General features: G+C 39.1%; 1 protein-coding gene across 5 annotated transcripts in view; it reads right to left on the bottom strand.

Moving 5' to 3' along the window:
- The window catches only part of USP54 (ubiquitin specific peptidase 54), a 126,098-nt gene that overhangs the window by 40,262 nt on the left and 70,836 nt on the right, over positions 1–15,000 (bottom strand). For all 5 annotated transcript variants that reach the window (XM_075610623.1, XM_075610626.1, XM_075610624.1 and 2 more), the window contains exons 2-4: positions 10,026–10,270; positions 8,809–9,810; positions 4,929–5,021 (exon numbers count right to left, since the gene is read on the bottom strand). In XM_075610623.1, the coding sequence (XP_075466738.1) occupies positions 4,929–5,021; positions 8,809–8,955 (240 nt within the window). In that variant the 5' untranslated portion in view covers positions 8,956–9,810; positions 10,026–10,270. The remainder of the gene's footprint in view (positions 1–4,928; positions 5,022–8,808; positions 9,811–10,025; positions 10,271–15,000) is intronic.

Here is a 15,000-nt window from a genome sequence, read left to right on the forward strand (position 1 = left end):
CGAGACGGTTATTTACTCCAGTTTGTTTGAAATAGTATTTCGCCTTTTGAAAGACACAATGGAGTCGTTTTAAGAAATTCCAAGAAAAACATAGCAAATAACCATAATCTTTTAAGGAAATAAGCTGCACTCCCCTAACAATGACTTCACATTTCTTATTAGTGCCCGCGGGACAGTGAAATGTTTTCATCTATTTGAATAAAAAATAAAAGTACAGTATGATTTCAGAAACTTCAACATCCTCATCAGCACAGACTTTTGTAAAGATTATCTTTGTTTTTATTTATTTACTGCCCATTGGAGTTACCATGAGTCACATGTCAAATAACAGAGGGAGCAAATCAAGTTCTTCACTTGTGTTGTGTTTTTAAATGAAATAACTTGAAAGCCGATTGGATAAAAAATAGCAAATGGTATTAGTATGAGTGCACCTTGTAGGTGAGGTGTACATTTTTGCCCTCCATGATGTAATGCGGCTGTAAAAATCCGAAGATACTTTTTCTATAATATTTAGAACCACAGAACATTAAGGGATATATTCTTGGCTACACCTCCACCAAGCTCACATGCAAGACTGAATGGCCATTATCAATTAGCAACAGTTTAGTGCAGTGGTTTCCAGCCTTTTTTTGGTTAAGGAACCCCAAGTGAAATTTTGAGGATCCCCCAACCATCTCTAATAGCAACTCTGTGATCAGATGCATTGTAAGGAACCCCAACCCTCTCTAATAGCGCGTCGGAGATCAGATGCATTGTAAGGAACCCCATCCCTCTCTAATAGCGCGTCGGAGATCAGATGCATTGTAAATTCTTCTGTATTTGATACAATTTTCAAATGACCAGAAAATTGCCGGGAACCCTTTAGGGATGCCCGGGGAACCCGAGGGTTCCTTGAAACCCTGGTTGAAAAACACTAGTTTAGTGAATAACAACTTGAAAGAAGATGGGTTCCCTGAGATATATATATATATCTATATATATATATATATATATATATATATATATATATATATAGCTATATATCTATATCTATATCTATATATTCCCAGATGAGCCCGAGCTGAGCGACATAATTCAAAAGGGTAAGCACTTATCTGCACAATTTCAAAAAAACGCTTCCTTTTTTTTGGATTCTGGTATAAATGTGATGAATCCATGTATGAAGCCCAATTTCCTAGTACATTTTTCTGTATATAAAGTATAACATCATTTCTGATTGAGAAGTATCTGCTACATTCACATGATTTGCACTCTCAAAAAAAACGAATTCCGTTTTACAGACACAGTGGGTGTCTACAGTACACATTCTTATACAGTAGCTCAGTCATTGTTTTACATTCTAAGGAAGCCGTCTGGATTAGACTGTCCCCACTTTTTAATTAGCAGAGAACAAAGGGACCAAAAGGAACTTAGATTTTACACAATTGAAATACATGTTTTACATTTGAAAGCAGGACACACATTTACATCAATACAAAATACTTTATCTACTATATCAATACAAATTCTGAACTAAATGTAATTGTCGATGTACAGTAGGGGAACATATATGTATAATTCTTGTGGTAGCTTAGAGAATGCAATGTCAAATATGGGGCTATCTCAAATATTAGCTATGGAATATCTCATTACACCAGTAACGCTCAGTGAATAAACAGGTACCAAATCATTGGCTGTGTTGATGTACATTGTGCAGGAAATGCACATTGAAAACCTAACTTTTGCTATAAAGCACCAATTTGGCAACAATACACACAAAGCAACATTTTATGCCTCCTAAAGGAGATCCCCCACTTCCACAGACATTTGAGCCCGTCCCTGTTAGTATTTGGTAAACATCATGAGCAAGCCTAACTGACTTTGCCCAAACTTCAATTGACAATACCTCCCCAACTAGGGAACTGGGGAGTCCCCTGGGGTCCATTCTAGAGCCCGTATTTCAAAATATACTTAAATATGCAGTATTCTTTTGAACAAGAAAGTTAGGATTTTTGAACTCTCTTACAAAACTACAATATAGGATAATGCAACATGGGGGTAATTAAAATATGGTAGTACGGATTCGTTTTTTTGTGGGGTAGTGCAGAATCCACAATATTACACCTTAACGAATTGCTCCCTATGTTTCTATTGTGAAACTTAATTTTCATGGATTATTGTTACATTTTCAGATTTCTACTAAACTTACTAAAACTGTTTCTATTTAGCAGCTTTCTATACAGTTGTATTTTTGCGTTTTTTTTTTTTTAGAATGAATCTGTGTATAGCCAAGTTTCCTTCTTGCTAAATAAACAAAGCATTTTCTGCATTCATTTTGTTAAGCCATGTGCATACTGTATTATATTTTATTTTGCAAAGACGAGTTTTTTGACTCACTGCTTCTTAACATTTTTAATGCTCATTACCATTTAACAAAATAAATGCAGATGAAAATAAATGACACTTCTTGGAGCTTTAATTATAATGTATCAATCATCTGTGCATTCCATAGCATGATTAGATTTCTTTCTCAGCCTATCTGTATTTTTATAGCTTGTTGTGTCACACTCAAGAATCCAGATTAACCACATTCTCACTATACTTACAGGGTTTGTCTAACTACTTTTTTTTTTTTTAACGTTGATTTATTTGCATTTCCTCCAATATTTGTAAAGTAATGTATGGTCAAACAGCGAAATAACTCTTTGCTGCCAATTTATACGCTTGAAAAGTACTGTACCATGAAAGAAAATAATTTATTACAAATACATAAAAAGCACTAATCTTAAAACATAAAACGCATGCCATATGTATTCAAAATTGAAATTCAAAATACACTTGGTGTGTAGTAATATAAAAAGTGAAACATAAAGATAACAATCATATCAAATAATAAGAAAAGCTGCCAATTTTGAGTTCATATATCTCCTACTTGATCTAAAACCTAAAAATGATAAGAGGTTAAAACTCACAGCTCATTAAGGCAACGTTGATCAATATAGAAAAAAAAAGGAGAGAAAAACTAAAACATAAAAACCAATATATCGCAATATGTAGTAACGAAAACAAAAAGGAAGCCACATTATACGTTTACATTTATTTTTTCCGCAATTATTTCCGTTCAATACCAGCCGGTTTGTGAACCTGGTGACAAATCGCAGCACTCTTTTACCTACAGTATTACTGAAGAATTGTGAAATCTCTTCCAGCTGAAGTACACAGTGCTGTTTATCATTTTTAGCATGGGATTGAAGCAGGGGGTCTCCGTAGGGGGCGGCGGTAGCCACTCCGCTCGGCTAGCAGAGATCACGTAAAAGGCTGCTTTTCAAAGCTGCCGGACCATGCAGGGCAATAGGAAGCAGTGACATTATCCGGCGCGGCTTCCTATTGGCCCGTGTGACGTGGGAGCTTCGAACTTTAGACCCCCCCAGCCGGAGCGGTTTCCGGAGCCCCATACAGAGTCGCCCCGCGGATTTCTCCTTTAAGATTACAAAAATGATTCAGAAAGGAAGCAACCTCAGAAAAGGAGTAGGTCAATTCCTCATAATGTAACCTCTTGAGCCAACAGCTAAATTCTGTAGAGTCCACGGATTCGTGTGCAACATTTAAAGAAAGGCTACCGTGTCAAAATGACAAGCTTAGATAACTGCGTACATGTGGAGTTGAGATGATAATTTAACAACAAATGTTATGGTTATATTTAGGGTTTAAGAAAGGCTAAAAAACTGTGAAATGAGTAAAGAGCAACATTTCATCTTTTGATTTCATTGCTCCTCAAAAAATGTGCGTGTTGGGTATAACCACCAGTGCAAAATATATTTCCTTGAACACCTAGCAATAGATTTATAATCATTTTATGCAAATTGATAGAAAATTAGATTTCCTTCTCCTAGGACTGGCTGAGTTTCGACAATATCAAGGAGCAATCTCCTGTAATGAACCACATTTTTTTCATAGGATTGAAACTAAGAGGTCATCCAGAGCTGAACCGTGCTATTTGTTCCAGCTTTCCCCCCCCCCCCCCCTCCCCTCCAGGTTCCTGAGATACTAAAGAAGTTTTCGGTATGACTTCCTGAATTTTAAAGAGGATTTAAATTACCATCCAATAGGAAGCCACAACTGATGATCATGTGACTTGTTATTGGCCTCAAATTTGGAAGCCATTTTGTTTCCCTTGAAGGGAGAGTTCACCAGTAAGAATCTCAGGAACCAAGAGAGGGGAGGAGGAGAGGGGGTGTCACGGAGCTGAAGGTTAGCACATACTCCTATGGGTTTCTATATGTCTAAAAAGTTCAGTACAGTAAAAAACAGACCAAGCATTAGGAATAATAATAATTACATTTGTTATGGATATTTTAGCAGAATAAAGACGTGGGAAGAAATCCCTATGGTAAGCCCTTTATTGCTAGGAGCTACAGGACTGTGTGGTCCACAATACATTTACATGTTTTTTTTAATGGATATTAAACTTAATAGGGCATTTTGCACCATGTAACAAACCTAACATACAGTCTGAGTTATACATGCAGTACAATTTATTTCCAGACCTTGTAACCTCAAGAAGGGATTCATTTTGGATTTTTTCACTACAAGAACAAGGCTTTCAAATATTTCTTACGCTGGCCCAGATACACGTACACAATATAAGCTACAAACACATGTAAACTTCCAAATGACTGATTTGAAGCACTATAGATATGGAAAGCGCTATACAAATCAAGATATTCATACATACAAATACTTTGCTTCAAATAAAATCTACCTTAACAGTAAGAGACAAAGAAATATTACCATTAACATACAAAACAAGCTGTTTTAAACAACATAAAATTATAGTTTTATCACAGTGTTCCAATTGGTCATGGAATTTTCCCTGGCAAAATCCTAACATTAGCATCAAAATTCTGATTAAACAAATGATCCACTCATACTTGTGCCAAGTTTATTACCTTTAGTGCACAAAATATGCATGAGTCTCCCATACACTTGTGCGTTGTCAACTGTCGGAAACTCCGCCGGAAAATATCCAGGTGCCACAATACCTATGGTAGAGGATAAAGAGCACAATGAAAAAATGTTGTGATACGTTTTGCATATGTAGTACAACAGCAATATCAATGGTTTGCTTACTGTTTTCCTGTGAGCAATACCACAGCTAGAAACTAAACCCAGATTATGTGTGAAACTCTTGTGTCAGGGGTGGCCAACTCCAGTCCTCAAGGGCCACCAACTATAAGGATATCACTGCTTCAGCACAGCTGGCTCAATTAGTGGCTCAGTCAGTGACTGAGCCACCTGTGCTGACGCAGGGATATCCTGAAAACCTGACCTGTCGGTGGCCGTTGAGGACTTAAGTTGGCCACCCCTGCTCTGTGTATATAGTAATATTTTCTATTTAGACGTTAACAGCTAGAATGTGTCAGAAGTAAGATGGTTTTCACTTGGCGACTTCCCGCCAAAAAGGTATTCAGCAAGCAGATGCAATTTTTCTTTTGATTATCTAGTCTGAGTCTCTTTTTACATCAGAACAAAATAAAAACAATCAGTGGCACCCACATGTCAAATTTTGGTTTGTACAGAAGGCTAAACAGTATATAAAATGTTGGTGTTAATTGCAAAAAATAACTCTGGAAAATAACTTCTTGGCATTATTCTACATTCTTATCCCTTACACCAAACACTTGTTTTCTGATGGATGAAATTAAAGCCCCTTCACAAAAATGTGGTCTAAAACAAAGAACGCAGTCACCGAGCTGAAGAAAGGTCACTCCAAATATTTTGCTTGGGATAATGCAAACAGTACAATTCTGTTGCATTCCTACGTAAGCGTATTCCCACGAGTTGGAACAATATTGTTTTATTACCAGGAGTGTGTTCTGAACAGCTTGTCTTTCAGGAGCCTGTATTTCTCCAAGGTTACTCTATGAGTAAGAAAATATTCAGTAATTTGGCAAATGTTCCCTCCGCCCTTCCCACTTTCAGATTTCAAACTATGCAGCTATAAATAATTTCACATCATCATTAAGTGGAATAAGTGGTGACGTCTTAGTCATCTTTAAAACAGTTTGCAGAAAGGGTCAGAGGAGGAACTCCCTTTTGACTGCTTGGGGCAGAATATATTAGGTTATTAATAATTGCAGCTGTATTTGGCACTACTGCTGTAACCATTGAACCCCCAATTCTCATCATCTTGGATGCCTCTATGGTGAAGGATACAAAGTGGAAGAGAGCCTTTATTAATTTAAAAGATCACAATTACAATCTATTGTATACGTTTACAAGGAATTTTTAGTCATTAAACCAGGGGTTCTCAACGCCAGTCATCAAGGCGCCCCAACAGGTCAGGACTTAAGGATATCCCCGGTTCAGCAGGTGTGGCTCAGCCACCTGTGCTGAAGCAGGGTATATCCTTAAAAACTGACCTGTTGGCAGTCCCCTCCGCAAGGGAGCCCCTTGGAAATGAATGAAAAGCAAGAATATAGGTCTCCGTAAATTAAAACTCAAGGTTATGCAGCGACAGCACCGGTGGCACAAATCGAAGACAGCCACCGATTGAGCCACTTGTGCTGAAGCTGAAATATCCTTAAACTGACCTGTTTGGTGAGGGGGCGGGGCGGGGGGGTTCGTGAGGGCTTGTGTTGAGCACAACTGGTTTACGTGACAAAAAGTCAAGTGATTGCCATTATAGTGATTGTATGACTGGTGCAATTACCCGCCTACCCCTAGCTAAGTGGGTAAAAGACATTCAAAGGCATTGTTGTGCTTCCTGTGGCAATGATCTTATTTTGTGGTATGCTGCAGCACTCTAAAAGGTACTTGGCTGCCTTTTAGATGCTGTGAGAGAGATGCCTGTGAAAATGTGAAGGGAGGGAGAAGTGGGTGGAGCATGTCCTGCATCTCACTGGCACTCACTACTCCTACTGTGTAAGGCTGAGAAAACTGCTGTCCCTTCTGTACTGTACTCACATTTCTACAAGGCAACAGTGAGCAGGCTATACCAATAACATGTTTGCTATGGATAACTTATATATTTCTAAAATACCACAAACATTTTCTTTACATCAACAGTATCCATATTATACGTTCTTTATTTGTTACAACATTTATATAGCGCTGTTATACAGGGTTATTATTAAGCTAAGATAGAAAATCAGCGAGATGACAACTCTTAATAAAAATAGAGCACCTTATGGGCCATAATCACTCAGTGATGCTAGGCAGCAGGTCACCGTATGGCCCATTCAAGTGAATTGGCTGTAAGGTGCTTTTTGGCTTACCACTGCTTAGACATATAGCCACATGTTGTTTTTTTTTTTAAAAAGGATAAACATTTGAACCATGCAACTTTAAAAAAAAAAACAACAACAAAACCTACATCATGTGCTATTTCCTTTAGAAAAAGTGATCTGCAAGGTTAATAAACAGCATTGTTTAGAAGACTTTGCGTTGAGTCAAGTGTAATCAAAAGGATTAACCTCCCTCCAGCCCCCTCCAACTCAATTTAAGAGCACATTTTTGTTAACGCAAATAGTTACAGTTGGACTAAAGCACTGGCGATATTACCTATTATTAAGGAGACTAACAACCACTACACTTCTGGCAATTTCTGTTCCACGCATACATACAATTATTGGCTTCGTATCATACATGACTAAATGCCTATTATACTATTTTTAAGAACAGTGTAGAAAATAACCATGTTTGTTGTTTGCGATACCCTTTTTAACGGTCTGACATCTTATACCGACAAGCTTCTTGGAGTAAAACTTCTCCATTCAACAGATCAGAGATACAGAGAATGCATTACAAAATGTTAAATATTTGTAGCAGTGAATATTTAACCCCCCCCCCCCGCCCCCCCCCGCTGTCTTCAGTGAAAGACAGACAGTAAAAAAAAACCTGATCTCAAGCAAATCTTTTAATAATAGGTATAGGGGATATTGTTAAGCGCCTAGAAGGTTTATTCACTAAGCGCCAAAATTGTTAAATCCAATAACACTTAACAACACGGTTTGGCGTTCAGTAAACAAACTTGTGCACTGTTCGTTAAAAAGGGAATACTTTACGACTACATTTTTTCCCCTGTAAATTAACATGCTGCATAGTTTATACACTATAATAGCAAGTACCACCCACACCTGCCACAATATGCAGTCACAATCCCTCGCTGCCCCATATTTACATGTTGATGTAAACGTGCACTGGGGAGCAGTATTTGCTGGAAGGCTCCAATTTGCCTTGTCTGTCTCTGATTAACCTTTCGTGCACTTTTCTATGCACAAGTATATAGGATTCATTGGAGGAAAATACTTTTAAAACGTACAATTTAAATTGCGAACATTCTGCAGAGCCCTTAAGGGAATCAACATCATGTTCACAATTGTAGCAAAATATTTTAAAAGAACTAGTGTAACATAAAGGTGCAGTCCAACTTAATATAATATATATTCTTATATAAATATATAGCGCTGACAGCTGACAGCAATGTACATTTGTAGTCTCAGAGACCCTGCACCATAGGGCTTTTTATAAATTGCAAAATTGGACAAAAGGCCTAATTCTGAACAGAAATATAATCGCAAATGTTAATCTGCATTACTAAGGAGCCGTTACACCAGCCTTTTGATAATAAATGGCCCCATTAAAAAAAAAAAACATAAAATCAATGTTTTTCCCCAAAACAGGTAAATAGAGTACCTAGGACGACCAGAATAGAGTTAATGGACTTGCACCTTTAAAAGGAACTAAAGACTAAAAAGGAAAAAAAGGTTAGCTGTTGGGATGTGCAGAGATATTAAACATGAGCTCAGCAGCTGCCAGCATCCTTACCTGCAGTGCACTGTTTAGGAAGCAGCTATTTTGTCCGGGCTCATTAATCAGGCCTTTGCTTGGAGCAATGGATATGGAATTCCGTGGAGTAAACATCTCCTGCACTCCTCCTCGACCCGTAGAAAAATAATTTCTCTTCCAAGACATCTTTCAGTGTAGTGCAAAAAAAAAAACCACAGGGGTATTCAATGTGCCCCCGTGGATACAAGTTCTGAGCTCTTTTCTAAAGATCAAAGCTTAAAAACATACAGGGAAGGTCAAGAGTCACATTCCGTGCTCAGATAAATGTAGAGGTGCAAGATGCAAATGTGACTTTTAAATCAACCCATACAGGGAGAAAGAGCGAAGGATACAAGTGATGCTGATGCAGAGGTAGAAATGGTTTGGTGAAAAGAAGATTAAACGCATTTTCTTCAACAACAAAAAAAAGCAGAGCGCTTGTCTGTAAAAATCCTTCAGGCAGAGGCAACCTCAGTGACCCAAATACTGCAGGCTGCTACTTCCAATGGTCTGCACAGATCAATTGATTATCAATGTCCAGCAGGGTCCAAAAGCAGGTCTGTTAATCCAGGGATGATGCAGGACAGCATCTAGAGAAGGATCCGGGCGAGCAAAATCCACTGGAGGACACTCCCACCAGTACACAGCAGCAACACTTCTCACATGACTAGGTGCTCCCCCGTGGAGTGAAGAGGGGGGAGTATATACTGTAAAGCACTTCAAGAAGGGCAGGTTCCAGCAAGTAACTACAAGGACCTACTACTTTGTTTTGACATTTCAATTGTGTTTCGAATAAAAGGTTATACGAATCAGAGTTCTTTAAGAGCGCCTTCCTGACCGTGGGGTTTTTTTTATGAGTGGAAAGCCCTGGGTAGTGTGCAACAAGATTTAAAAGAGGGAACACAATTTCAAACGGCTGCGTCACTTAATTACTGTGCTGTTTTTGTTTCGTGGTGCTGTGCCAAGACTGGCGAGCCGCACCTCCCAGTGTAAACTCGCAGCCTTTTCAATGACAAGAAGGAGAAAATAGTGATTCAAAAGGAAAACAAGGAAGATTAGCAAATATGTGTACTAATAAATGTTCAGAAGAGAGATGAAGATAATTATTGTGGAAAAAAGGTCAATGCTTTTACTATTTATATATATATATATATATATATATATATATATAAAAAAATCTAACTGTAAAAATATATTTCTATAACTTATTCTTGTACTTTTTTGTATTTTCAGCCATTAACTAATGTGTTTATTTCACTCAAAATGAACGTTCGTGCAGTGCGACTTGGTCTCGTTTATTCTCCATGATTTTGAAGGTATTCAATAAATATTCAGTGTCACTTGGAAAGTGCCTCCATTATACCAGATTCCTCATCTTCACGATTCAATGAGGCTTACTAGTAAGCATAAAGAAAATATGCGTTGTTCTTTTAAGGGGTATCCTCCAGAAGTTATCAGGAACCTAGGAGAAACAAAACCAAAGAAAGATTGAGGATACGGCAGAGCCAGATGACACCATAATCATAAGATATTGCGCAACAAAATGATATAATCATGTTCACTCAAAGCTTACATAATTGTACTATACTAAAAAAGAAACAACATTAAGTGACCTTCCCTTACATTCCATTAAAAAGTTAAATACATCTGCTCCTTATAACTTAAAAAAATACAAATATGTGGCATGACAAAAACTCATAAAAGCATATACAATTCCTGAGATCTGACAATAGCATGCGGCAACTCTATCTTTTTAAACCATCCTAAAGTCTGATGAAAGACAGATTATAGTTTTCACTAGTGAATTCCTATTTCAAATATCAACATCTTTGAACCAATGCAGACAATATAGGTTTTCCGGGATGCATGTAAAAGTTACACTTTCAAGTTGGGCTCAATGGACACAAATATTAGAAAATCACCAACTACAGCATAGTACAAGACAAGCCACGTGTTTTAGTGCCCGTTTCCTACCATGACATATCTATGTTCAAGAACAAACACTTCCATGTGGACCTTTAAATCACTTTATCTCCTCCTGCCCCAGTGGCAAATATTAGATTGAAAGTTTTTTTTTAGACCAGAACTATTTTAACTTGCTTTGTTTTATGTGCAGCCCGGCATATCACCATAAAAAATAAAAATAAAAGCTAAATGATTGTGATAATCATTGGCACGGTCCTACCTGTAAGACAGGGGTGGACAACTACAGTTCTCAAGGGCTACCAACTGGCCAGGTATTAGGGCTTTCCCTGCTTCAGCACAGATGAGCCACCTGAAGCAGGGATAAGCTTAAAATCTGACCTCTGGTAGCCCTTGAGGACTGGAGTCGACCACCCCTGCTGTAAGATTTCTATTACACTCTCCAGTCATAAACCGGAAACGGTTTCATTGTCTCAAATACATAAGCATTTAATGTATAAATGTATAAACTTTTACCATTTTCAAGATCTTTTTAGTAGTTCAAAGTTCTAGTAACCGTGTCGGTCTTGGAGAAATGCGTGATGAGTTCTGCATAGATGAAATTTAAATTTACAGAGCTTTCAAAACCTCAGAGGTTTCTTCTTCAAGCTCGTATGTTGGTCTGCTAAAAGGTATTACAATCTACAGCGAATCTACAGATCTTTGTCATTCTAAAACGCTAATGTAGACTACCTCTCACAAATGCACTGAAAAATAATAGCAAATAATAGCAACAATAAGTTCAACAGGTTAAAACTAGATACTGTAAATAACACCCTAAAAATATATATATTTGTAACTTTTTGTTTGCCCTGGATTTTTTTGTAAACGATAGTCTGTGATGTGGTTAGTTTTACAGCCCAGATCTCTTCTTTATCATTGCCCCCACTCCTTATTGAATTTTGTCTAAGTTATCAGAAACTGAATTTTTATTAACTTCCTGCGCAGAGCAATCTTAGGGATAAAGCAAAACACAGGTAAGCCAGAAATGTTGCAGGGAAATAGCGATCTAAATGTACATTCAGAAGGGTGCGGGTAGAAATTGGTGCCATAAAGAATCATGTGTAAAGCTTGTGTGATGATTTTACTCAAAACTATTCCACCTATAATCTTGTAATTTGGGAGGTGACATTGTGACAAAGCTGTCATCTTAAATGACAAGCAATACATGGTCTCCTAGATACTGTTTGCCTTTACATAAAATTAGTACTCTAAAACTTTGCTGTAGCTCTGCAAAAATTGCAGGGGCAAGATGAAATGAGGGTATTAGGTTCATTCCACATTTTAACATGTAACTGATGAGGCAGAATAAATTGCAATATGCCTAACCATATCAATCTGAGCTGTGGATTGTAGGCCACAAGGTAGGATCTCTCTCACCATAACAGCCTGTCTGCCAAAAGATGCGGGTGCCTTGGTAATGTCAAGTGTCCACAATTCATAAAGCACTAATGACTTAGACAGCTTTGTTCAGTGACTTGTAAACATATGTTGTTTACTATAACTCAGGTAGCTTTATTCCATCCCAATTCATATTATATTATTGTCGTCCTCAAAACATACTGATATGGCTGTTTTCACCTGAATTTAAATGTATTAATCACTTACTATGGTGCCCGCATATATAATTTTTTTCAGGAACATCTTTTCTCATACCTTGGCAACACGGAGTTAGGACAAAAAAAGAAGAAACCGGCGCCTTACAAGTCCAAAATGAGTAAATGTCCTGGATATTCAATTCGAAATAGGGGAAATGTCCAATAGAGAAGTATCTTCAATTATTTTGACCAGGTACAGGTTCCTCCGTGTTAGGGCGTAATATGAAAGAAAACAGAGAAAGAATATAGTGCAACACTGCCAGCAAATGGTGAAGGCTGACACTGACTGAGAACATGAAACAAGGACTGACACACTAATACATGACACACAACAAACAAACTAACTTTAAACAAACAATGACAAGGCTGTAAACAAAAGTAAAAGGAGAGCTTATTTAATATAAGAAATAAAACAATAAAATTGTAAATGTGCAATGGACAAGATGATCGCTGGTTCGGTCGGTTAAAACCAGGACCCTACTCACAAGATGGATGCAGTAGTCAGGCAATGAATAACGGCCGCTGGAGAGTACACGATCCTCATCCGGTCACACTGGAGCTTTCACCAACGTGCTCCTGCGTTTCTCCGCGTTCCTCGGGCGGTAACTCCGTCGCTTGGGGGCGGGCCTTGGGGAGGAAACGCGTAGGGAAACCTTCAGAGCTTGTAATTGACCAATTCGACGAGACTAGCGCGTCAGACGTGCAACGGAAGCAGGAAGTCCTTTCCTCCCCAAGGCCCGCCCCCAAGTGATGGAGTTACCGCCCGAGGAACGCGGAGAAACGCAGGAGCACGTTGGTGAAAGCTCCAGTGTGACCGGATGAGGATCATGTACTCTCCAGCGGCCGTTATTCATTGCCTGACTACTGCATCCATCTTGTGAGTAGGGTCCTGGTTTTAACCGACCGGACCAGCGATCATCTTGTCCATTGCACATTTACAATTCTATTGTTTTATTTCTTGTATTAAATAAGCTCTCCTTTTACTTTTGTTTACAGCCTTGTCATTGTTTGTTTAAAGTTAGTTTGTTTGTTGTGTGTCATGTATTAGTGTGTCAGTCCTTGTTTCATGTTCTCAGTCAGTGTCAGCCTTCACCATTTGCTGGCAGTGTTGCACTATATTCTTTCTCTGTTTTCTTTCAAATTACGCCCTAACACGGAGGAACCTGTACCTGGTCAAAAGAATTGAAGGGACTTCTCTATTGGACATTTCCCCTATTTCGAATTGAATATCCAGGACATTTACTCATTTTGGACTTGTAAGGCGCCGGTTTCTTCTTTTTTTTGTCACCATTGTAATTTTGATTTGTACTCATCATTGTTTACCAGGCAGCCTATTCTCATTTTAGAAAATCCTTTCTATAAGAGAGGTCACTACACACCACACTATCACCTTAGCGCTACTTATACACCATTTTTTTTAAAAAAATTTATTTATTTTTTAACACGGAGTTAGGAATACTTTTCTTAAAAGTTGTTGTTTTCAAAATTCCTCTCACGATTCACGGTACAAGGAGTTGGGGAGGGGGGGGGAGAGAGAGAATATGCTATTTAAAACTAAAGGCACCTTTACACATGAATAGTTTATTTTGTTTACCCTTCTGGGGTAAGTCTTCTAAAATACTCCAAAGCTTACAATTTAGAACACTCCATTCTACAAGCCACTCATCCAAGTCATATGCTACTTGCGTTACATTCTGCTCGTGTATGTGTTCAGTGCTGATCCTAATTAGAAGTGGAAACAAATTAAACTGCTCACTCCCTTCAACTGCAGGACGATCACTTCCAAGACATCTTTTCCCCTGAAGCAGGGCAAGCAAATAAAAACAATTTTTTGTTGTTGTTGCTTAAGTGGCACAGATGGCAAGACAACAGCCCTGAACAATGGCATTCTAACATGCCATATTTGTTTGTACTTCAGTCTAAAAGGGGGCAATATGAACAAACAGATGTAGCCGGGTCCCCTCTTACCCCTTATGCCGGGGAGGGGGGCGGCTGCGGGGTGTCGGAGCACCGGAGCTCTGCGGCGGACCGGCGAAGCATCATGAATGTGCGCACATGCGCATTGGAGTTGTTGCGCATGCGCAGTCCCAAAGTTGTGGCGGCCATCTTAGGAGACGACTCTGCAACATGTCCCAGGAGCCTTAGGGGCACATGCAAGGAGCAATATAGATACAGTTTGGCGCAAAGCGGTGCACGCGCTCAGTCGGAGCAGAGAAGGCAACAGAGTAGGTAGTGTCCAGGGAGCTGGACTTCCCTGGACTAGGTCCCTGGACTAGGCCTAGAGTTGAACTGCAGGCCCCAGTTAGGCCCTGAGCGCCTTCCAGCTTGTGGTGCTACAGGGAAGGCCCCCAGATAGTGACGCTTTCTCTTAGCTCACCACAGATGGCATTAGTGCACCGGTGACAGGACACAACGCAGTGATCTGCGGCCTGCGGTCTGGGACCAGACCCAAGCCACTGAGTGTCTTTAAGGGAGACACTTCAGCTGGAGCTCCCTCAAGAGGCTGACGCCATCGGTGAGGGGGGACTCGGCAGCCCCCGCGTCGTGGGCTCACAGTGCAGTCCTGCGTATCCACCATCTCCAAAGTAACCTGGTCTGGCCTGAGACCAGGAGAGGTGCACCAGCAATCTCA

The sequence above is a fragment of the Ascaphus truei genome, chromosome 8 (genome assembly GCF_040206685.1).
Source record: "Ascaphus truei isolate aAscTru1 chromosome 8, aAscTru1.hap1, whole genome shotgun sequence".
Lineage (NCBI taxonomy): Eukaryota > Metazoa > Chordata > Amphibia > Anura > Ascaphidae > Ascaphus > Ascaphus truei.